Genomic DNA, 25,945 nt, shown 5'->3' with positions numbered 1-25,945 from the left:
CCTGATAACCCTAATATATCTTTCCTCATTCCTTTGTATATGTGATAGTCCATATTCAGTGTTTCTCAACCTTGACCATTTTAAGGCATGTGGGCTTCAACTCCCAGAATTCCACAGCCAGCGTTGCTGGCTGTGGAATTCTGGGAGTTGAAGTCCACATGCCTTAAAATGGTCAAGGTTGAGAAACATTGAATAGATACACTGATAGATAGCAGTGTTCCAATATTTGAAGGGCTGTCACAGAGAAGAGGGTGACAGCCTATTTTCCAAAGCATCTGAAGGCCAGACAAGGAACAATGGATGGAAACTGATCAAGGAGAGATTCAACCTAGAAATAAGGATAAATTTTCTGACAGAACCATCAACCAATGGAACAGCTTGCTTTCAGAAGTTGTAGATGCTTCATCACTGGAGGCTTTCAAGAAGAGACTGGACAGCCACTTGTCAGAAATGATATAGGGTCTTCTGCTCGAACGGGGTTGGACTAGATGACCTACAAGCTCCCTTCCAACTCTATTACTCTAAGTTTAACAGTGCTAAAAGAGAATCTGAATCGATCTGGAATGAGAAAGAAAAAAGAAAAAAATACAAAGTGCAAAACAAAAAGGGAAAAAAGGAGAAAAAAACAAAAAGAACAAACAATGTTTAAAGAAGTGACTCCTGATCTTGCAAAAAGTGCGGGCAAATTTAACATTCCCCCCATAAGATTACATGCACAAGTCTCTTCTTCCCATAAAATATTGTTTTCAAAAAGATAAGAGCATTGCATATCATATTTTTTTTAATCTTAATATCAAGTTTTTAATCTTAAGATGCTTAAAAATGCCAAAATAGTTCATGAAATCTTCCCATTTGCTTCTATGTTACATAAATGAATGCTAACTGAAATGTAGTCAGTCCAGTCATATAATATGGATTTATATTATGGTTGTCTTCACACAATCGCTAAACCAAAATATAAGTTGTTTTATTTTGGGAAAGCACAATATATGATTTCAGCCGCTTTGGCTTATATATCCTGACAATGGTTTAGGATTATGTATGGAATAGACCATAATGGGCTGTTTAACAAACCACAGTTTAAAATGCAATGTGAGTAAAATAGCCAGTAAGACAATGCACACAAGTACCTGGTACTGCCGGCAGATTTCAAACAATTTCTATGCCTCATGTATGTTACTAAAGTGAACTCAACACTTTCACCTTTTTAAAAATATAATATTATTGAAAGTTTTAAAAACAAGAGTAAAAATTAGTACAAACTAAAATAAAGTAAGGAACAAGAGGGCGAAAAGAGAGCTGCCCAGAGTCACTTTGGACAGTAAGATGGGCAACATACAGAATGAATGAATGGAAATAAAAGAGGAAATGAACATGCATAAAGAAAAAAGGAAAGAAAAATGTTATTGAAGCACAAAGATGGAAACATATGGATATATCTACAACAGAGGAATGGTTGGTGAAGATGATAGAACTTGCTGAGATGGCCAAATTGACCTATTTGCAGGGCTTTTTTTCTCATAGAACACCCAGAACGGAGTTCCGGCATCTTTTTTGGATGGAACCTTGTAGGGTAGGCAAGGCGGGTTGTATGACGTATGTGAGTTTCAGCACCTTTTTTTTTTTTTTTTTTTACAAAAAAACCCACTGCCTATTTGATTAGAGAAAAGACGATATCTACATTTAATGATGACTGGAAACCCTTTATGGACTTTTTGGGTAAAACAGAAGAAATTATGATCTATGGTTTTAAGAATTAGATAGCATAGATTATTAAAAAAAGAGAATCACAATGTAACTTTAGAGAAAGAGGCACATCTACACTTGTATTTATGCTTACTGTAAAGAAGATCAGAACCTACAACTTTGTATCTTTTTCCTTTCCTTTCTATTTTTCTAAGATTTCCAACATTGCAATTGTTTCTGTCTTTATCAAAAGACCAAGAGTGAAGCCTGAGAATGTTTTAACTCCCAAATCTAGCAACAATCTAGCTGCTTAAGTATTACCTCCAATTCTGTAACCCACAAAAATGCAGTTGATTGTTAACACTGGTTAAGACTGTAATAAAGCCATATTTATAAAGTGACTTATTTTTGCTAGCCATAGCTAAGATCTACTACATTCCAGGGTTTAAATAGCAACTGATATGTTAACTGTCATGTTGACGGACAGGAAGAGGACAGGGAGAAGCTAGGCTCTTTTACAGTGTTCAGTTATAGTGTGGCACCACATCAGCAGAATGAAAAAGCAAAAGCCAGAATGAAGTCCATTCTCTTTGTTATGTGTACTGCACGCAATACACATACAAGTAGCAGGGCTTTGACTGCCAGGTCATATTCCCCTTGGCATTTTTTATCTCCCCCCCCCCGTCCCCACTCCATGGAGACCTCTGCATTATATGCCAACATAGGTCATGAGCATTCATAGGACAGAGTCATGTAATAAAATCCAGTTACTTCAACTTGCTCAGATAAAATCAATAAATTCACAGAGGAAAAGATCTAATCCCGCCTTTACTCTTTCCCCTCAATTATGAGGGAAATCCTTCCTGCATCAGATAAAGATTGGGTTCACAAATTGTCTAAGCTTAATGTATATTAAGCACGAATGCTAAGCCAAAAGCTGAGGTTTACACACCACGCTAAACTTGGTTTGGCATGAAGTGTGAAATAAGCCACAAGAATATGGTGCAAAATTCTCGTTGAAGCACAACTTGAAACTGTTTCTTTGAAACAAAAACATTGTTTTGTTCTATAGTATAAATTCACATAATGCCAACCCTACTTCTTGGGTTGAAGTTATATGATTATCTCAGAAGAAACTTCCCAATAGCCTAGACCAGGGGTAGGCAACCTTGGCTCTTTTATGACTCGTGGACTTTAACTCCCAGAATTCCTAACACCACAAACAAATTATTTTTCATTGCCTCAAATGCTTGCTTTTGAATGGTGTTGGCTCACAAGTCCAATAGCCATTGATCTGGGACTAATGGTTTGGTAATCCAGTAGAGCCGATGATGGACAAACATATATGATCCAGTTCATTGCTTGGGACTGCATGGTTGAACAATATGTTTTTGTAATTGTGGTTGAATGAGGGAGCATGAAGTAAGGTCTTGAGTTTTCTCCATAGCATATGATGGTATTGCATGCTGGGAAGAAGGCCACAGTTAAATACCTAAGCCACGCTGGCTCGGGAATTCTGGGAGTTGAAGTCCACAAGTCATAAAAGAGCCAAGATTGCCTACCCCTGGCCTAGATTAAGGATGCTACCCAGGACATCAATTTTCACACTAGTCGAAACCGATCTACAGTACTTCACCTCTATAGCATACAAATATTAGAAATTACTAAGTTCCCTCGGACCTAACTTTCTTCAAGATCTCTAGCAGAAATGATTACCTCTTTTTAATGAGGTCCAGAGCAGTACCTATAAATTCATCCTTCATTTTCTGAAGCTTAGCTCCATAACTGGAGATATCAGTTGCGTCTAACAGCAGCGGGCAGCAAGACGATGGAGTTTCGGGCACCAGAGATTGTCCAGTGCAGTGGAGGTTTTCGCTGATGTTTTTTGCATCCAATCCTTGCTTTTCTCCTTCCACAAAATCTTTCTTGCCCTCCTTCTTAAATGCTGCAGCAGGTTGCAGAGGTGATCTTGGAACTGGGCTAGAACAAATGGGAACTGGCACAGTTTCTGATGATGCTGGGACTTCGGAAATCTTATCCCTGGCCATAGGGATATTTATTAGGCAGAAACTTCTGTCCCACGTGGATGAATTTTCTTCACAGCCAATAAACCTGGAAGCATTCTGGCTGTTTTCATGAAACACCTCATCGTCAACATCATCATCATCATCTGTGACTGAAACCACTTCTTTAACATGATCCTGTTTTTGACTTCTTTTTTCCTCCAACTTTTGGGTTCCTTCTGTTTTATCCTTCACAATTTCACTATTGCCATTGAGAAAAAGGGCTGCCTTGCTTCTCATCCTCTTGAACTCTTCAAAAGTTGGAATGTAGAGTCTCTCTTTGCAATCAGCTTTCCTGCTCTCTTCTAGAGTCCTTTTGCAGTCTCCCCTCTCTCCATCTCCATTTAATGATCCCATAGTTTGGGATTTGATCACTTTCTGACTATCAAGGGCACAATGCAGGGTCAAGTTGGGGGAGCTGTTCTGCCTCCTGATCTGCAGCCTTCTCTGGGCTTCTTGCTTGATGTCTTCTGGGCTGGCTAGCCTGCTGTAGAAACAAGGCCGTTGCTTCCCTAATGCCACCCATGGGGCATGAGCAAGAGTGGCATGCTGCACAAATATGGTGCAACAGTTAGGGGAGCAGCCATTCTTATACTGCTGGCAGGCCCGGCATTGAGAACGTTCCCTTGCAGCCGAATCGTTCAAAGAAGGCTGAGCTCTGAGTGGCTTGCAAATCTCAGGAGCTTTACTACTGTGAATTCTAAGTTTTTCTTTTAGGATTTTTTTGGCATCCCCACTTATGGAGGAAAGAAACCACGGAGGCACTTTGGCATAAGAGGAAATGGCTATATCTGGTGCTGAAGGGATCCCTTGACCTGATGGAAGGGAGAAGTGTCGGTAACGTTCAGGTGAACTGGGAGTAAGGGAATCTTCCATGGAATACCTGGAACAGGAGGCTGTGCCTTTGCAATGAAAGATGAGTTTATTGTCTACATTTCCACAGTGGGGGAGGCAGTTTGGATCAGCTACCGTGGCCCAGTGTAGATTCTCCATGCTCTGATACAGATGTGTTCCTGCATTATTGCCTCCTTTATTTACAGGATTAAGGTCTCCAGTGAAAATACGAGTGTCCATGTTCTTTAAGGGCTGCATGTTGCTAACTGAGAACTCCTTGAAGCCATGTTGCACGTACAGCTGATTATTCTGGCAGCTCAAAATCACCCGAGAGTGTTCCTGCCTCTCATCAGCGCTGATGTATGTCATAGCAAATCGACATGGGTGACTGGACGGATGGATGATTTGAGAAGGGGAGGGCAAAAGGATGAATGGGCTGTCAGACCCTTCAGTCGATGTTCAGAGGTCCTGGCCACGGACAGCAGAAGGCTGCTATCCAGGCGCTCACATTAAAGAGCAGGGATTTCTCCAGAGTCATGACTGCAAATCATCAAGCAGAAGAGAAACCTGATCAAACAAAAGAGAGAGAGAGAGAGAGAAAAAAGGCTGGTTATTAAGTGAATGTGGCTTCCCCACTGACCTCTTGTCAGAAAGTTGCAAAATGTGATCACACGACCTCAGGACACCACAATTGTCATAAATATGAGCCAGTTGCCAAGTGTCCAGGTTTTGATCCCATGACCATGAGTATGTTACAACGATCCTCAGTGTGAGAAATGGTCATAAATCACTTCTTTTTCAGTGCTGTTGTCACTTCGAACAGTCACTAAATGAATGGTTGTAAGTCAAGGACTACCTGTATAGCAATCAAGAGCAAATGTATTAGGAAACCCAAGTTTTATACATCTTCAAAAGAAGGGAGTTCTTTAGTAAAGATAACACCATTAGAAGCTCCTTAGTTTGGGAGTGTTTGCCTTGGTATCATTTCTTTTTCTTTCCCTCACGTAAGGGAATGGTTGCTATTTATTCCTATAATAAAAAGTATCAAACTACTACTCTTTGACACAGTACGACGGTTTGAATCAAATTTGCCTTCTCATCACTACTACTGGGTAGCATAACCATAACAGAAGAATCTGAGAAGCGAGTGATGATCTTTTGGAAGGAAATCGGGAATGGCATGGGAAGAAGATAGTAGACTTCTGATGCTTCCCCTTCATGCAAAGCTAGAATGTAACAAAAAGAAAAGAAATACATAAACGACTTCATCACAGGTACAAACAAATTTAGCGATTCTTCATTCCTTCTAAGTTTACAAACATTTATCTTTTCACCCCATTTCCCATCAATTACCTATCAACAAATCCATAAAATGTAGCATGGCCAATTGTAGTGAAAGAACATCTTAAGAACATCTACTACTATCCTAGACCATGGTGCCAAAATCTCGGCACCTTTCTTGTGTCCTACTGTACAACTTCATTGAAAATACACAGATACCAAACCTTAGTGTAATGTAGCATTATTACATTCAAGCACAATGCTACAACTAATAGAATCACTACATCACTACATCTGATTAATGTGTACATATTATGTACAAGGGTAACAATTCCTCCGCATACAGTAAAAGCGTTCCTGGGTAAACTAAGAATCATTGCCTTTTGAGACTGATTGGAGTCACTCTTCAGAGTTAACCGGAAAAGCACTGCTGACCATATCTAATGTGTGTAATTAATGTGCTGATACTTTTTCAAGATCTTTCTGTAATCAGTCTACCACCTCAATCTAATCATCATCCCATCTGGAATGGCTTATTTTCCGACACTTGGTTTTATTCATTATTTCTCCTGTTCTGTTTGGAGAAGATCACAGGTAGTGGCGAAAAAGGATTTCTTGTGCGATCAAAGGTTACAACATGTTCTGCCGTGAACGAGTGAATAAAGAACAGCATGAGAGCAGACTTAGCAAGAAATCGTGATGATGCAGCTCAGAAGAGCAACATCCCAGAAATGATGCAAAAAGAAGGGAAAGGAAAAGCAAGTATTCTCGGAGAACATTTACAGCATAATTTTAGGCATGTTCACATGGAAGATCATGTTCAAGAAGGCTTAGTCTAAAAAAGCATCTGCTGAATTATAGCCATCGGAGCAACTCCATGGATTCTTTTCCTATGATCTGAACAGTAATTTTCCACTCCCCGAGTACAATTTTAAAGACATGCATTTGCATTCACCTATACTCCAGGTTCACATCATGTTCATGATAATAAATAAAACATGTTTTGGGGAAAAAGGGGTAGTAGCATTGTCACATGTATTTGTCATTAGATACTGTCCACAGATACACTCAACACTAAAATAAATAAATGGACTTTTCTGAAATCAACATAACACCATCTAGACAATCTGTATATTCCCCTTTCCCAGACAGCATGCATCATCATCCCCAAAATGTATAATCATTTTGAGAGCAGTGATATTGTATTCCTTGGCTAATTTTAAAACAATAATTGAGTTCACATGCAACAATAAGCCTAGAATCCTGGAATAATCAACAGCAATAATATGAATGATCAAAGAATGAATTATAGGTAATCCTTGTTTAGTGGCCACCTCTGACAGCTATCTATCTATCTATCTATCTATCTATCTATCTATCTATCTATCTATCTATCTATCTATCTATCTATCTATCTATCTATCCTCTCTCTCTCTCTCTCTCTCTCTCATTTATTAAGGCAGGATTTATGGTTTACTTTTACATTTACTTTTTAAAAACCCACTTTGCCTCCCTCTTAAACACTAATGGAATTCAGAAGGAGGTTAAGAGCTTTGTCATTAGTTAGGAATCCCCTCCCTCATTGGTACTGTCAATACTTGTATCTATATAATTTCATATCCAATGAAGCAAACTGAATATATTCGGATATAGATAGAGCATATGTATATACAGTATCTAGTTCATATTTTGCCTAACTAACTTCTAACTAAATGTTGGTAACATGCAAGCCAAATTATGCTTTCCAGTTTGTTAAGACTGACCTTTCCAACACAATGAACCACAATGATTCAGATTGAAGAATGAAGCTAGATACTAATGTATCTGTACATCTTATTTGGCAATGCTATTTGAGGATACTAAATCAAGCAGATTCTTCAGTTCAGTACAAGCCATGATCTGTCAACAATTCCTCACATACCGTGTATTAAAAAAATTGGCAAATATCTATGTGACAGAACAAATGGACACAAATCTGGCACCAGCAAGTACCCTATTCAAACTCCCCAGGACATCTGTCTTGGGAGAAGGAATTACAAAAAGTGATTACATCCCTAAACAGCTAAGCTCAAATTCATTAGAAAAGATGGCACAATTTCCCATGGATTAAACATAGATCAAGACTTATCAAACTGAATATGTTCACTCTATTCAGGGCTCAAATGTCTCTGTTACACCCAACTGCTACCTACCTTCTCATCTTTTCCTTCACTATTTCTGCCTCCCACAACAACACAAATTATCCCTTTTGCAGAATACTAAACTAGAACTTGTTCTTTTATTGTTTTTTGAAGATGTTATAGAACTCTGGGATGTTTTTGTTGGGATAATCTGACATAGCTACTGCCTTGGAAGAAAGAATTTTTGATACAGCATATATTTGTTGTCAATACATATTGATATGTATTTGTTATCAATAAGTCTTTGTGTCTCTAACATTTTTTATCATTTTTCTACCCCTCAACCTTTCCTATTCAAAATAGTTCTCTCTCAAAATTGCATTCCATATATCCAATTAAAGCAACCGTAAGTCACAAATGCTTCTGAGATAATAAAGACTTCAGGTCACTAAGGGAAAATTAGTTGCATTTGTTTGTATTCAAATCCAGATGTAGCCAATTTTCATTGTCAACAAAGCCAAAAATCTCCTTGTCTGAAAGTTCATTTTCTTCTACCAATAGGGCTATTGCATGATCAAAGAGCACTTCACACTGCTGTTCACCGGAATCAATCCATACATTTAGCTGTGGTCCATCAAGTGCTGAAGACTCACATAGGGTAGGTGTACCTTCAACAGGCTACATTTTTTAAAAAAAGAAAATATTTATCAAATTTAAAACCTGCTTATCTCCTAGAGGGCCTCTGGATGGTAAACAAATAAAATTTTAAAAACATAAAAAACGAATATAAAAAAATTAAAATGGAGGCAAGGACAGTTAAAATTCAACATTAAAAGCTAATTACAAAGTGGAAGGGAAGACCTTCAAGGCTGCATGTTCCTCTTGAGCTTCAAGCAAGATGGTAGAGCCAGGTCTTTAGATATTTTCAAAAGGCCAGGAGAGTGGAGGCCTATCTCACCTCTGGGAGGAGAATATTCCACAGGGCACGGGCAATGGCAGAAATGGCTCTCTTCCTGGACTCTGCCAGTCGGAATTCTTAAACTGATGGGGTCCACAATATGCCTTCCCTGCCTAAGTGGGCGGGACGGGCTGATGTAATGCGGCAAAGACAATTCCATAGGTAACCTGGCCCCATGCCATGTAGGGTTTTACAGGTAATAACCTTGAATTGAACCCAGAAGAAAACCGGAGCCCAACGCAACTCACGTAGCAGAGTATTAAATTAAAAAAAATTGTTGTATTTTATATCCTTAAAAAACTGTTAAAACTGTTTTTCAGGGCAAGTGATATAAGGAACATTTAAAATTAAGCTGTTCAAAAGAATCAATTAATGAAACAGAAAGGCTTTTTTCGATGAATTACACAAACCTGTAATTTTAGCCCACACAACTCTACTTACTGAGAGGTCTGTTTTGAGGGATTATAAACTGCCCAGGAAAAATTAGAACCATCAGTAAGATGAAATCAGAAAGAAAGATCTGACTATTTCAGTACACTTTGGGAAGGACCATACCAAGCAAGGGAGCAGCCAATTTTAATACAGATCTCATCTGTCATGGACTTAAGTCATAGAGGCATCACAAAAGACAAGTTGCTGCTTTTTAAACGCAAGGTAAGCTGTTCATTCTAACTTTGCAAGGCAGATAGAAATTAGCAGATGTGATATTTGATCCTGGAGAAATGTAATTCATAAGACTCTTGGAGGGAAATTAGCCCACCAAGCTTAACAGAAAACTGTCAGGAGTGCCTAGTTAGTACTTTTCCATTTCATTTCACACCTTTGCCTGGCCATCCCCCCTTTCTGCTATTTTTCACTGAGCCTTTGCTAAAGTGGTGCAGACCCAAGGGAGTCATGGGGGAAAGGGCTGTATACTACAGCACATTGCCTCCTTCCCCATCTTACTTCCTGGAATAATAGCTCCCAATTAGCGGAGAACAAAGCACCTTGTGACTTATGACATAATGCCAATTATGACTCTAGGGAGCAGAATCTATGAAGCGGAGGCCACAGGGAATGGGTTTGCTTCAGCACAGAATGATAGCAGACAGATAAATTGAGTGGAGTTTCCCATCTCCCTAATACCCACAATTGAAGCACTTCAAATCTCAGCAGTAAATTGGCAGTGAGTTGGCATCACATTAGAACATCCAGCAGGGAGTCTGTCTTTTCTGATTCTCTCCCTAGAAATGTATCCACCACATTTTAATATAGTTGAGTGACAGAGACTTACATGGTATACAGAACAAAATGTATTGCTAGACATATAACATCAGTTCAATTTTTACCACAATACGGTAGGATACACATAAAACTGTATAATATCAATCATTCAGCGGTCTTTGCAGATCCCTGTTGCACAACTTATTACAGAGTACAATTCTATGGAAATTACACAACACGGGATTGTTTTCTTCACGGCTGGTAAAAAAAATGTACTGGTGATCCAATCCAGATAGTTTGTACCATAAACTGGCTTCGTTGATGGGCTAGCACAGTTATAAACACACTAAGAGTTCAGTTATAATTGGAATACGGAATCTTTCACAATACGATTTTTGAATTAATTATAAAGTAGAAATAGCTTATCATGGGAAATAGGTCTCTTATTTTACAAGATGTAAAATAATTTTATGATTTCAAAAACTGGACGCTAGAGTGACTAAAGATTTTAAGAAGAGGAAAGATATGTAGGTTTGTAAGATGGTGCAAAATATTATGGAAGAGAGTTCTGACATATGGAATCAGAAACAAGTAGGCACAATATCAACAAAGTCAATAATGATGTCTGTTTCTATGGATAGGCAATGTCCAAAATATGTCATTGAAGAAATGTCAGATGTAGAACAAAGTTTGACTAGCAAGTTGGTATTGATGGTATTGAAAGTGGATTTACAACTGACAGACCAAGATAATGCTTTAGAAAAAGATGTTTCACTGAATCTACAAAAGAAATTGGCTGAGGTTTTAAAATTTAAAATGACAAACCAAGAGAGTGACCTGAATATTTTTTTCCCTACTCGATTTACAAGAGTCTGTTAAAGTCTTAAAGAACTGTGTGTGCCTGGGAAAAGAGGTGAAGAAAAATCAAATCCTACAATAATATTTCATTAAAGATTAAAATTGTTAAAAGTAAAAGGAAGGAATATAAAATTGATTTATTTGATTAAGGTATCTCTAGTTCAGGGGTAGGCAACCTTGGGCTCTTTTATGACTCGTGGACTTCAACTCCCAGAATTCCTGAGCCAACATGGCTTAGGTATTTAACTGTGGTCTTCTACCCAGCATGCAATACCATCATATGCTATGGGGAAAACGCAAGAGCTTACTTCATGCTCCCTCATTCAACCACAATTACAAAAACATATTGTTCAACCATGCAGTCCCAAGCAATGAACTGGATCATACATGTTTGTCCATCATCAGCTCTTCTGGATTACCAAACCATTAGTCCCAGATCAATGGCTATTAGACTTGCCAGCCAACACCGTTCAAAAGCAAGCATTTGAGGCAATGAAAAAATAATTTGTTTGTGGTGTTAGTTTATGGTCCTCAGATGGTTCACAGATCAACGTGAATGCCCTACAAGTTCATCAGGCCAAAAGGAGGTTGGGCTCCTGCCCAAAAAGAGTAGGGCTCCTTTTAGTGGACTGTCAGGCTGGCCTAGGCGGGCATGCATAGGGCTAGGATTATGGCTGCAATATGCTGCACAATTAATAGGAGAATTGTTGAATTTGTGAACCTTTGGCACTGTGGCTGCAGAATGCTCCTCTTAAAAATCCAAACTGAGATTTCATAGCTAGAACATCCTCAGAGAGCAGGGAAATAAGAACTTTTTTTTTAAAAAAAAAAAAAACCAACCCTATAAAATGAGCTAGCATGGAAATTAATAAAAAGAGGAGGAACAGAAATGAAGGCCATTTATATTAGATATATCTTTCATGCTGCTGTCATGCTGCACTCGTTGCAGAAGAACTCTCTCTGAATGCAAAATCAGAAAGAGCTTTTTTTTGGGGGGGAGGGGAGATGGAGAAATTCTGCACTTAATAAGACATGGGAAGGAAACTCAGTTCTATGCTGTGAAAGACCAGCCAATATTAACTACTTTTTCTTCAGCTGGTTTCGCTTTCTGTAGCTATCTAACCTAAAACAGCTTTTTTCAAATAGGTAATGCAGATCCTGGATTATTTCTGCATTCAGCTGCTGGTCTCAAGAGCCAAAGGTGTAGAACCGTCCTCTTTTCAGACCCAGCAGGAGAGTGGAAAAGAACAGATGGGAACCAACTAGAAGCTGGCATTAATACAGGAGAAAGAAATAACTATGGAGGGAAGACAGAAAAATGGCAATATTTCTTCACTAATAAATTGCCTTTAGTTTCCCCAATTTAAAGACACTTCTTCAGAGAGTCTCACCTGAAGAATCACTCTTTATTATTGTTGTGACTCATGACACACTTAGGGTGCTTTTTCAGTTTTTTCCTATTACACACCTCTCATAGCCTTCACACTCTGTCATTAATTGGTGAAGAATAATTTCCCAATCACAAGGGTATGGAATAACCTTGTCATCAGAGACTGCAATTTCTTCAGGAACAAGCTTTTTCAGTTATATGCATATCTTCCCCTTATAATGCCCAATTATAGAATGATAAGGTGCTGCATTTAAGCAACAACCCTCCAGGTTTTGCAATTCATGGAGTTCAAGGAGACCTTATCAGCAGCTGACTATTTTGGTGACAACTACGTCTTTTAATTGTCAAAAATAAGTGAGTTTATAGTACCACTTCGTAAAACTTCAACATTTCTGAAAATACATATTCCTGAGGTAATGAGCATCATTTATACCAAGCAGTATGTTATTTTAAAATCAATCTATAACTAAAACCATAGCAATTTGGGATTCAAATAGGAAACAATGCCCTGACAGAGGCAACATTGTAATGTTATATGAATAAACAAAGCAAAAACAAAAGAGAGAAAGCCATAGAGCTTTAAAGAGATTGGATATTATCTCCAACATTCCTAGCTAACACAGTTAATAGCTAAGGATTCTGAAAACAGAAACCTTATTGCAGATATTTCATGTGACTGCTTCACTCAACAACCACAATCCTAGCTCTCTCAGTTGTGGTCATTAAGCAATCTAATGGTTGTTAAGCAGATGGAGTGAAAGAGCTACCTGCCAAGTTCAGTTCCCCTCTGTCCTTGGATGGGAATTGCTCCAGGGGGCTGCAAGAATGGGGCTCAGACCTTTGAAGAATTAAGGCCTTTTGGTGGGCAGCTCTTTCAACAGCCCACAGAGAGGAGAGGCAGTCTTCTCAGTAGATGCAGCAGCTTGTAACCTTTCCTGTCTGCTTCACCATTGACTCGTTAAACACCCTGTTGTAAGTCAAGGACTACCTATAGCTTGTGGCAATTATTCTTAGCATCATATAAGCTGGCTGCACTTTCAGTTAAAGTTAACTCAAGATTTTAAACCACTTCTATTGAATAAGCTATATTGCTTTTGTCCTCCATAATGCCATAGTGTATGAGTTTGCACATTATCTTAAGCCAAAACCAAGGCACATTATGAAGTAACATTCTCTGTTGGATGCTAAGCAACAGAGTTAATTTCTTTTCAGATCAATAGTAAAAACTTATTTATGATTTAAGGAACGATTTGTTCACCGAGTAGGAAGATTCCACAATAATTTCTAGTATAAGTTGTAACTTTGAACAGTCACTAAGCAACCAGTTGTAAGGTGAGAACCATCTGTATTCTTCGCTTAGAGCACAACAACTCATCTCCCTAATTTTGGCTCATAGACACCTCATTAATAGTTCTGGAAGGATACATTCCCATGGCACAGACTCTCTGTCACTCCCACCTCGTAGCTAAGGCCAATTCACTCCAAGTTATTCTGATCCAATGTGAAAAGAATGTCTTCCATCTTTGCAAGCCTACTTCCTTCTCTCTGGTTGTTGCTGACTTCCCTGTAGACCATTTTGGTTTGTGCTGCTGAAATGACGTGACACCAGATCGCTAGAGACAGCTGTAGTCCGGGAGCTCAGTAAAATATTCTGCTTGTCAGACACACATAGAAACAAATCCCAGACGCCCAAGTCACTTTACGGACCATTGAAATGCCTCAACAGAGCAATCTTTCATTCCAATGTTTGCAGAACAACCAAAGATGGGTTGGTATACAGAAGTCTTGGTCCACCTTTTTAGGCTAAATACAGTAGATCAGGACCTCTGTATAGTGACCTGCAGAACAACTTGTGTATCAGGCATTTGTTTCCACCCAAGCCTGACAAGCAGGTAGCATCCAGATATGATGCTAGAGACCAGCTATGTAGAAGCTTTTGCAACCATCATAGTTTGGAGGAAAGCACATTAAACTGACTATCTAGATGCGCAATTAAGGGCAGAATCTTCATACCTAGGTAACTTCAGGATGCGACTTTAGTAGCATTCATAGACACTTGCAGCTTCTTATGACCCATGAGCACCCTTGCAGCAGGTGGTTAATCTGTATAATTTGCCAGGATAATTTGCCAGGTGGTTAATCTGTATAATTTGCTCTGTTCTTTTACAACAGAGAGTGTGGGTGAAGTCCCATAAGCAAAAGCAACTATATGAATGAAGGTATGTCTCTGCACATACAGAATAACCTCTGAACATCAGAAAAAGGTTTTCTTCCATTTAAAATGGCTGCCCTGACAGTTATCACTCTGTAGTGTAGAGTTATAATATCTCAGAGAATGTAATGATCACTTATAGAAACGCAAGAGGAAAATAAGGTGTGTGACCTTTGTCATCCCATATCCTGTAGGTCAGCATCATTTGCAACAACTGGGACTGTCCGTAACTGAACATTAGGCCTGCCAGTTGAACAGATGGATGGGGGAAAGCCAGTGTAATACATCTTCCTGCTTTTCTCTCCACAGTGCTCTCTGACATTCAAACTCATCTATTTCCTCACTGAGGCAAAAATAGCATGTAGTTTTCAACAGCTCTTCCATTGATGTGGAACCGCAAGTTGCTTCATTATATTATCTTAATGTTACAAGGAAACATGTAAATGACGAACAGCACCATGCAAAGGGTAAACAGTCAATTTCCCAACAGATTTGTGCTGTAGCAGATTGAGATCCAATACAGAACTCATTTCGTTTTATCTTCCAAATGTTTTAAGGAAGTTGACCTTTTGAGCATGATGCGATGGCCAAAGGTGAACATATATGGGGGATAATTTTCTTCCCCCCCCCTTAAACTAGAAAAAAATTCCAATCTTAGAGATGGCCAGGCTCCAAAAGCCAAGGAAGAAACACTGAGCAGATTTATTTTTCCACACCTACCGTCTAGACAGAATCTTGCCCAACAGAAGCAGACTATAACCTACATGAAACATAAACCTTCTGAAATGTGTTTGAATATTAGTAGCTTGGGTGGGTAGTTGGTTTGATCTCTGAGCTTGACGATTTGGCGGCAAATGTTTCATCTCCATTCGGGGGGGACATCTTCAGTGTGTTTTGAATTGTACTTGTCTGTCAGAGCACTGGCCTTTAAATACCTTTTTGTGTGATGTAAATTGGTGTGGGTGTTATTTCTCCGGATGTTTCTGAGTCAACAACAACAGCCAGCCAGCCAAACAACCTGAAACCAGACCATGACTCAGAGGCAACCAAACGAACAAATACCATTTGCATCACACAGACGATACTTAAACACCAAAAACTATGGCCTAGCAACAACAACCAGTCCATCAAACAGTCCGAAACCACACCACCGAACAAATAACACCCACACCAATTTACATCATATAAAAAGGTATTTAAAGGCCAATGCTCTGACAGACAAACACAATTCAAAGCGTACTGAAGATGTCCCCCTCCGAATGGAGATGAAATGTTTGCAGCCAAATCGCCAAGCTCGGAGATCAAACCAACAACCCCACATATACTTTCTCTCTTTCTCTTACATATAATATCTGAACTGAGTGACCTCCCTCCTGGGATTCCTGACTACATTCCATCACAACCATAGGAATGCCAAGAATATTCTTCCTAACCTTTTCTCCAATCTTTTTTCTGCAGGCCTGCGCCAAAATGTTTCATCTATTCCTCCACAGAGTAACAGAAAAATATCAGGAAGGGGGGGAAAAGGCCAAGGAGCTCCTATTCCCCTCAGTTACTACTTTATTGGAATTAACAGTGATGACTATTCTGATAAGAAAAGAAAAAGATCAAAATCTTGATATATATATATGACTGCAAGTAAGGTATAGTCTAGATTTTAGAAGAGAAGGATAGAATTGCCATAGAATAGCTTTGCTTCACACTTGAACTATGGTATTTGTTTTTTTTTTTAAACTGGGCAACAAGTTTTCTAATTACATCACACAACAATATAGCTCTAGGGAAACATGTGGCATCTCACTATGATATGAGGAGCAATTTACTTTTTGTACTAATTAAAAAAAAAGCTAGGCAAATGTTGGAGCTCTCTCTGAGGATGTGATTTTTTCCTTTCAGCAGAGATTCTTCTTTGACCAGGTACTTGAGATGGGCTGGTATTTCGGCTGGAAGCTAAAATTATAAACTGATTTCCTATTTTAGTGTCTGCCTTCTCCCTGTAGGATTTTCTTGTAATCTTGAGTTTTAATACAATTTTAAATTATCTGAAGTATGAGAAAATATAAGAATGATCCAAAACTGATAATGACTATCTCTTCTGGTCCTCAGAATTTTTTTTCAAACTCATAGGATAGTTTTCTACCTTTTGGCTAAAACTGAAGTCCCAACATGTTCCACTCCTGCAAGTAACCAAGAGAGCTGGAGACATAGAAGATAAACCACTTGTATTGATTCTTAGGCCAGAGGTCCCCAACCTTTTGGGCACCAGGGACTGGTTCCGTGGAGAGAGGTTTTTCCACAGATCAGAGGGTGCGTGGTTTTGTATGCTACCTGCATCTCGTGGATGGGGCTTTGCTTGTTTGTGTGGACCGGTTGCTGGCATGCCGCAGTCCAATACTGATCCACGGACTGGGGACTCTTGCCTTAGGCTATTGAAAGACACCACTAGGGAAATAGGTTACTGGTGATGTTTATAATCAGCATGGGAGTTTGCTACATGATCTCTGCCAAATCCTCTCAAACAGATGAGAAGCTGAGGGATTAGTATAGGCCAGTGGTGGTGAACCTTTTAGAGACCAAGTGCCCAAAAACTGGTCCCGCCCCCACTCCACCCCTGCCCCGCCCCCACCCCGCCTGCCTGTAGGGCCACTCACCGCCTCCAGGGCCTGCTGCAGATCGCCCTTAGCAGCATGGCGGCCACGCCCTCTGCCCACGCCCTGCAGCATCAACTGTGCATGATGGGGCATGAGGGCAAAGGGTTGTCTATGCTGCCTGGCTGCCATGTCCTTGGCTGCACTGATCCGCGTGGACCACGCTCAGGGTCGACTCTCCTTCAGGGGGGCTGCTGGTGAGGGGGTCATGGAGGGAAGCAAGTCTGGGGCAACAGCACATGTGCCCACATAGAGGGCTCTGAGTGCCACCTCTGGCACCAGTGCCATAGATTCACCACCACTGGTATAGGCCATTCTGAACTTTAGAAGGAAAGCAACATCAGACTAAGTACCATAGGCCACTTTGACCAATTTCTAATTTGGCCAAACCTGCAAAAAATCACTTCCATAAGTTTTGTTTTGGATTAATCTTATTTCAGTGTTGGGTTTTTTTTTCCAGCTTCACAATTGGACCTGCAATTGTCTCTTACAAAGATCTACCCATTTCATTGATTGTTGCAGATAGGACTGTGTTTCATGCTGTATGGTACCCCTCTTTCATATGCTATTCCCATGGGCCAGTTCATTAAAATTCCCCTAATGGCTACGTCTCTTTAGCAAGATCTCTCTTTGATACATCAATCAAACAGATCCACAGGGTCAAGCCTGCAGGTGACCTGCTCAGTTTTGACTGTCCTTGATGGCATATTCATTGACAAAGCAAGGAACAGCATATTGGAGAAGGATTAAAGATTCATCAGGCAAGTAGCAGGTTAGAACTAAAGGCGCATAGCAAAATGTGTCTCTGTTACTAAACAGTTTAAGCAACATACTTCTATCCTAATTTACAGTATCCTCCAATATCTGTCACGAATATCAACTTTTCTATCTGCCTTTCAAAGTTCCTATTTCCTATTAAGTTGCCTATCTAATATAATATATAACATATATTAAGCTGTCTAATATTCCCAACACTCTTTTCATTTTTTTTCTCTTGCCACATACAAATCATTAACTATCATTTGATCCTGCAGGCATTCTTACATTTTGCAAGCTTTTTATATTTTTTAGCCCACAGGCTTTCAAACATCTAGCAATAATAAGTAGCTACTGTGTATTCTTCTTTTAGAAGTCATTCCCATTTACTTAAATGTGATTTATTTTCCAGTAAGCCTGCCTTTAGGTACAATGTTTTGCTTCACACACATATGTCAATTTAAACAGAAATATGTCCCACTGAGTTCAAAGAAAGCATATTCCCATCCATAGCAATGTGTGCAGTGGGACATTCTTCCATATATTTACTGTATATATCATACTACAGGCTAATTTCCGGATGGGAATATCAGGATTGAAGCTTTTAGGCCAGTGTTTGTTTGACCCAATTACACTGTACCTTATCCCCATCTCAAATGATGTAATTAACACCCCCCCACTAAACAACAAATCTTTCTATTTTAGGCCAAAGAGCTCCCTTTAATTTCAGCTATGTATATTTTTTTTCCTTTTTCTTTCCTCCTTAATTCAAAACCTGCTTTGCTTTTCTGCTCAATAAGCACTAATTTAGAGATTTATTCCTTGTTAGATCAGATCTTTGATGATAATGATTAATTTTGTAAAGTATTGTAAAGCTGCTAACACAATAGTACCCAGTTTTACCTTTCCTGTAATTTCTATTTAAATATTTAAAAACTAATGCAAACTAATATAAAGTAAGAAAAAGAAAGAGATCAAACAGAAAACTAAAAGTGCAAGAAAGGGGAAAAAAGTAAAAAAATGGGAAAGAGATAAAATATGGGATATGATATATATGATACAAAGAATAGTTTGTAATATTTTTTACAGAAGTTATAAATACAATTATAAATTTACTTTTTACTGTATGTTTACCTCAAAACTCTCTTTTTTCTGTAATCTATCCAACCTAATCATCAAAACCATAAATTGTAAGTTCATTTTTTCTCTTTTACACAAAAAGTCCATAAGGAGTTTCTAGTCAGCAACAATTGTAGATATTGTCTTTTCTCTGATCAAAGAAGTCAATTTAGCCATCTCAGTTCTATAATCTTCAAAAACCATTTCTCCACTGTGGGTAGTGCCAAATCTTTCCATTTCTATATAAACAATAATGTTGTTGCCCAATTTTGCCAAGCATTGTTAACTATGGTACAAAGATTGTTGTTTTTGTCACAGAGTGTTGTCCAGTGAGAAATCTTAACAAATGTTGCTCAAAAAGAAAAATGTGTTGTGAATTCAAGCTATCATAGATCTTCTTTCAGCTGAGCACTTGCAATAGTATACAAAATTTTGAAGAAGTGTTCATTTAGCCAACAACAAAAAATATCAACAAAGAACAGTTGAGACAAGGTTCAAAGTGGCAATCTGTCTCTTCAATGCTCTGGAACATATTTTTCACAATCTTGTCCTTGGACACTGTAGATACCGCAAATCCTAAAACATCTGAAGGGCAACAGACTGTCAACTACATTCTGTCCCTTGTACATGGCACAGGAAATGTCCTTTCTTGTCCATAAGACATAACTGTATTGCCTGACGAAGTGGCTGCAGCAATTGGCAAAAACCTAAATGCATGTATTTCAGAAATAGCATTTGTACCAAACCTCTGGCATTCACACATACTGAGGGGTAACAACGTTATCTCTTAGTCCCACAGCAAGAGAACCATATTTTCCAAAGTGAAGCAACTCTATGTGAGGCATAAAATAGACCACAGGGAACACGCCAGCAGCAGGCAAAAGCTGTCACTCTAAAAAGGGAATGATCAGATTACAGAAAAAATTGAGCTCAAGAATATAAAGTATATGGTATATGAAAGAACCAGCCTAATGTAAGGGTCCCCAACCTGTGGGACGTGGCTCACTACTGGTCCGTGGCCTCCTGGCCGCCAGGCCGTGGAACAAGCTGGCCAGTGTGCGCAGGTGTATGTGCACACTCACCTCCACTCATGGTAGCACCGCTGCCACTAGGCAAACGGGACGTTGGGTGGCAAAAATGAGGCGGTGCTAGTGCCTGTGTCACACAGGCACTAGCACTGCCCCATTTGCATTGCGCATGCTCACGACCCTGTTTGTGTGCACCAGCCCACGTAAAATACTTTCACCTCCCTTTCCCTCTGGAGTCCGCTCACCGAGAAAGGTTGGAGATCTCTGGCCTACTGCAATAGTTATCGTTTTAGATTAGGACTGGAAAGACTCACCTTCACTTATGGAAGCACCTTGGGTTACCTTGGACCAGTCACACTCTTTCAGCCAATATATACCACACAGTTGTTGTAGGGAAAGATTTAGAGGAGATAATGGCATGTATCTTGGCAAAATGTTTTGAACATACATTATATATCTAAATCAAAATTATATTTTATGCTTTACTTTAGCCCATCTTTATTCTTTCGTATGAACTCCAAGCAGTACAGAACAATAAGGACCCTCAAAACAGGTCCTTGACTTACGACCAAAACCAAGTCCAAAATTTCCATTGCTAAACAAGACAGTTGTTAAGTGAATGTTGTCCCATTTTATGATCTATCTTGCCACAGTTGTTAAGTGAATCACTGTAGTTGTTAAGTTAGTAACACAGTTGTTAAATGAATCTGGCTTGCCCACTGACTTTGCTTGTCAGAAGGTCACAAAAAGGGATCACATGACCTCCAATCATCTGAATTTTGATCACATAACCATGGAGATGCTGCAACAGTTGTATGAGAAACGGTCACAAGTGACTTTTTTTCAGTGCCACTGTAACTTCGAACAGTCACTAAATGAACTGTTGTAAGTCAATAACTGTATAAGCAAGGGAAGTACTGCCACTAGGTAACGCAACATAGTTTTATTCAGACACACCTTTGGGACACAACTAAATAGTTGCAAGGGATCTGTTGTTCAGAAAATGTTATGTTCAGCAACAAAAAAGAGTAAGTGGTAGATTGGGCTGTTGGTTTGATCTCTGAGCTTGGTGATTTGGCTGCAAACGTTTTGTCTCCATTTGTGGGGGACATCTTCAGTGCGCTTTGAATTGAGCTCATCTGTCAGAGCACTGGCCTTTAAATATCTTTTTGTGTGACGTAAATTAGTGTGGGTGTTATTTGTCTGGATGTTTCTGAGTCATGGTGTGGTTTCGGGCTGTTTGATGGCTGGTTGTTGTTGCTGGGCCATATTCTTTGATGCTTAAGTATCATCTCTGTGATGCAAATGGTGTTCGTTTGTTTGGTTGCCTGGCTATTGTTGAGACGTGGTCGGATTTCTTGTGGGGGGTTGTGATTTTTGTTGCTGTGCGGTGAGGTGCCTGTTTGTTTGTTTTAAATGCTGCCTTCAGGACTGCAGTTGAAGTAGAGGTAGATTCCTAAGAATGTTTCAGTTTGGATTCCAACTCACCTATAGGGTGGAGATGACGCTTGACAGAATAAGAAATGATTGGATGATGGTTTTAAATTAAGGACAGATGGCAACGTTACTTATGCTGGACCTCACAAACTGTTCAGCAACATTGAAAATGGGCTGCTCCTTGAGAGCTGAGGGATGTTGGATTGAGGAAGGTGGAGAGAAGGAGGGGAACCACAGCTGCTAATATCATATGTACAAGATCTAAATGAATCAGCAATGATGGATGGTTCTTAATTGTCCCTATGGGGCTTAAATGTAGCATCTCACAGAGTTGCAATCTGTGGTCCACATTGTATACATGGAACACATTCCACAAGTGGTTCTGTAATAAGCAAGAGGAGGAATTCAGGATGCTGATGGCATTCAGCTGAACATTATTTTCCCAGTGAACATGAGCAGTGTTTTTTGCTATAGAGGAAATGCTTGGATATTACCACGGGCTAGATGATTTTATCTTCAGTAGGAAAGATTGTAATTTGTTGGCAGAAAAATTTCTGCGCCTCTTCTTAGACCCAATAAATTGGGAGTACCCAATTTAAAATGGCAGAAAATCAAACTGGCTGATATTTTGACCACTTCCATATTCATGCATATCCAAATATTATTCCTTACCTCTTAGTGGATACTTTGTAGATCCTGAAGGGAAGGAAATGAGCATTTGTATCATTGTCAGTTGACAGGGCTTTGGCTTGAAGACATATAAACAACTGACAATCAATCCTCCCCAAATTGCCCACAAATTAGCTTGGAAAAATATCAAATTACAAATTTCAGCAATGCTAGTTCAAATAACCCGAGTGATACTTTGGGCTTGGAAGGTTGTTATTAACCTCAAAGCACTATCCATAATATTTTCAAGTTTGTACTAAGCAACCTGGCTAATACTGCCTTAGTCGGTGTCCTGCTGAACTAAGATACAAGCTTCTATTTTTTTTTCAAAAAGGAAATGCACAAAGCAGAATTGGGGAAAATAACCATTCCATGCCTGAGTCAATAGACTTGGCTGGTCTGAAAGAGCATTGTAAAAGCCCTGTGCTTATTAACTGTAGTGAGGAACTCAGTTTGTTCTTAAATAATTCACTGCTATTATCAGGTATTGCAGCAACAAGAGTTCAGCAAAACATTACTTCAAGAAACCACAACATGCTATGTCCAAAACTCAGGGGACCAAAAGTAAAAAAAAAAAAAAAAAGTGTTCATGATACTGGATATGTTTTTCCATGCGTGGTCACAATAGATCAAGTTGTAAAAGGATGCTGGTCTAATAAATGTTAGTTCTAGTTTGCAAAATGTTTCTTAAAGGCTATTTTTCTCTCTCAAGTAATCCTGCAAGCAACATGGAGAAATAATTCTGCAGTAGGAAAATCTCCAGCAGAGAACATACAATATGCACACCATTGTTTACTGAACATTACAGTTGGAAAAAAATTAACACTGATCTTATTGGGAAAACAGTATGAAATCATGAAATCATGAAATCAGAAGCTACATGTTCCTCACTGTTTTTACTCTTAGTTTTTGTACTGAGTATGACTGGAAAGGTCTATTTAGGTCAGTGAATTTAATCCCCTGCCCAGTGTTGGAATCCAAATGAAAGGATCTATGTCAAATGGCTGTCCAACCTCTCCTTGATCTCCATCGAAGGGAAGCTAATATCAGAATAAATAATAGGGACTATAAATATCTGTGATTTTCATCAAACTGGATAACAAAAGTAAATATTTCACAAGGAACTGCAGCCTTCTATTAAACCTTCTTCAAAAAGGTTTGGAGGTAAGATGGAGCACAGAAAATTGGAGATAGTGAAACCATAAAAACTATAAGCAATGCAGATGCTACACAAGAACTGCGTAAAACATTAACAATCAATTTTTGATGAATAGTGAGATTAAATGTTTTAAAAAGGGTAGCTATAGTTAGAGAAGTAAGAAGATTAAACATAGGCATTCAAATTCTTAACACATTTGAGGAAAGTCTTATTAGCGCTAAAGATTCCACAATTATATGAAGGTTATAAAGAAGATTTCTATTAACGATCTGATGATATAACTTTTTCATGAACTGTAATTAACTAGAAGAGATTAGTCAAAATTGGGCACATCAGGTGGAGCTCATCAGCTACTGGTTTCAAGGACAGGCCCATGTATTTTCCATGGTTATTTTATATTAATCAATGTCAGTTCCAGAAGCTCAGTAATCAGATCCACCCATATTTAAAACTTGAAACTACTCACGTAGAAGAGATTAATTAGGTAGTCAAGTTAAGGGAGAGGAGTATTTATCTGAGTCTTCCTCAATGGAAATCAATACTATCCTCCTTTCCCTGCCTCAAGCTATTTATTGTCTTTTCTGAGAGAAAAAAAGCCACAAAAGGGGAGGCATACAATTAAAAAAAAAAAAAAGAATATGGAGCAAAACATCAATGTTCTTTTCTCAATATTGTTATTACATTCCAATATTTTGCTATTTTAAATGGAGGGGAAAAAAACCCATTTACAGAGTGATTGTTGAAAATCTCACATGTGTCAACTGAAAACAACCAAAACCAATCGTGAATAGTATGAAACAGAAGATTGATTGCTTCTCACCTACGTTACAAGAATCGCACCAGACTGATTGCATTCCCTTGGGCAGGGGTAGGCAACCTTGGCTCTTTTATGACTGGCTGGCTCAGGAATTCTGGAAGTTGAAGTCCATGAGTCATAAAAGAGCCAAGGTTGCCTACCCCTGCCCTTGGGAATGATAGGATAAGGTTTCAAGGATTTGGGGGGAGGCCCAGACTGTGCCACTTTCTGCAGTGCAAACAATCTAAACTCAACCCTCTGTTAACACCTCCCTCCAGTCTAGTTGGAGATTCCATAACACATGTCACATTCCCCTTTTCCTCCTTTGCGGTCACTCATCCTTCCTTCCTGAAAACTCATTCAAATTTTCCATCTCTTCAAGTATGGATGCAGGTGAAACAGCCTAAAATTGTGCTATGAAATTCTTAATAAGCAGGTCTTTACAACACATATAGACATATATGCAGAAATACCTGTTTGGAAATCTATCCTGATATCCCCCAACGATCCCCTCATTCCATGCAGAGACTTTTTGTATGACTATGGCTAGTTGGTCAAGAAGACAGAGTCAGTCCAACAGTGGAGAATATCATGTTGGGGAAGGCTGGTTTATATCACAGTTTCAATTAAGATTAAGATGAAATTTTAACCATTGGCTCCTTTTGCTGCTAAGAAGGGAGTGTTCTTGGCAGTGTTTTATAAAAATTGGATGGGGAAGGGGGGCAACCAGTGGAGTCTGTGATGTCTTATGAAGTATTCCTCAGACATACTTTCCTAGTTGGTCTACACAGATGGTCTACACCAGTGGTTCCCAACCTTTTCTATATCCCACATCCCTAGAACACTTCTTTTTTTTATTTTTTATTTTAAAAGTTTTTTATTTATAAAACAGTTAAAACAAAGATGGACATAACATAACATTCCAGTGTATATATTCCTAACAATTTGTTCCTCATCATACATATAATTCTTAATCTCTCTATATACATATTTTTCTATACAATACAGTATCTAATTTGTTTCTCTATATACTAACATACAGTTTTATATATCTCTATCTTAACACTAACTTAAAACCCAAACAGTTCTCCTTGATTCACATCAACAATAGAATTTGTCCCAGATTTCAAAGTAATCTAACTCTGTCTTGTCCTTCATTTCCATTATGAGCCTATCTGCTATATTCTCGCACTCCTTACAAAAGTTCGAAATAATGGCAATGAATTATGCATATACACTATAATTTTTGAAAACCCAAGTTTTCGCACCCCCTGGAATATCATTTCACACCTCTAGTTGGGAACCCCTGGTCTACATAGAGAATAATACATCATATGCATTTTGTAAAAAAAAATAGGCACTTCTCCAAAATAACAAAACTATTAGGAAAAATATTGTGAGTTCTAAAGTTGAAATCAAAAGATGAAACTAGCATTTATAGCAACAAAGATAATTTAAAGTGCTTCCCCTTTTGGATTCATAACTCAGAGCAAAGCACAAAAAAGAGATTTATACTGCACCACCAACTTAACATTTTAGAAATTCAGAAAAGAGTCTTCCTGATTAATGCACATCATGACCAGATATGGAATTCATTCCATTTATTTTCTCAAATAACAATTCTCTTTCATCCTAGGAATCCGCAGCAACATAAGCCCTTAGTGTTTTACATACCATCTTACAAGGCAATGAACTTCCTACCAGGCATATTCTACCAAGATGTAATTT

The 25,945-nt window shown here is 38.8% G+C and overlaps 1 protein-coding gene across 4 annotated transcripts in view; it reads right to left on the bottom strand.

Moving 5' to 3' along the window:
* Window positions 1-25,945, bottom strand: part of LOC120302146 — a 67,217-nt gene that overhangs the window by 15,002 nt on the left and 26,270 nt on the right. For 2 of the 4 annotated variants that reach the window (XM_039330139.1, XM_039330137.1), the window contains exon 2: window positions 3,403-5,150. In XM_039330139.1, coding sequence (XP_039186073.1) covers window positions 3,403-4,952 — 1,550 coding nt within the window. In that variant the 5' untranslated portion in view covers window positions 4,953-5,150. Of the gene's footprint in view, window positions 1-3,402; window positions 5,151-8,942; window positions 9,027-9,383; window positions 9,406-25,945 lie in introns of those variants that run through there. The other 2 variants (XM_039330140.1, XM_039330141.1) reach the window with 2 other exon arrangements.

Source organism: Crotalus tigris, unplaced genomic scaffold (genome assembly GCF_016545835.1).
Source record: "Crotalus tigris isolate CLP2741 ecotype Arizona unplaced genomic scaffold, ASM1654583v1 scf7180000024424.1579004, whole genome shotgun sequence".
Lineage (NCBI taxonomy): Eukaryota > Metazoa > Chordata > Lepidosauria > Squamata > Viperidae > Crotalus > Crotalus tigris.
Note: the sequence above shows the minus strand (reverse complement) of the source record. Positions and strands in the feature narration are given on the sequence as shown.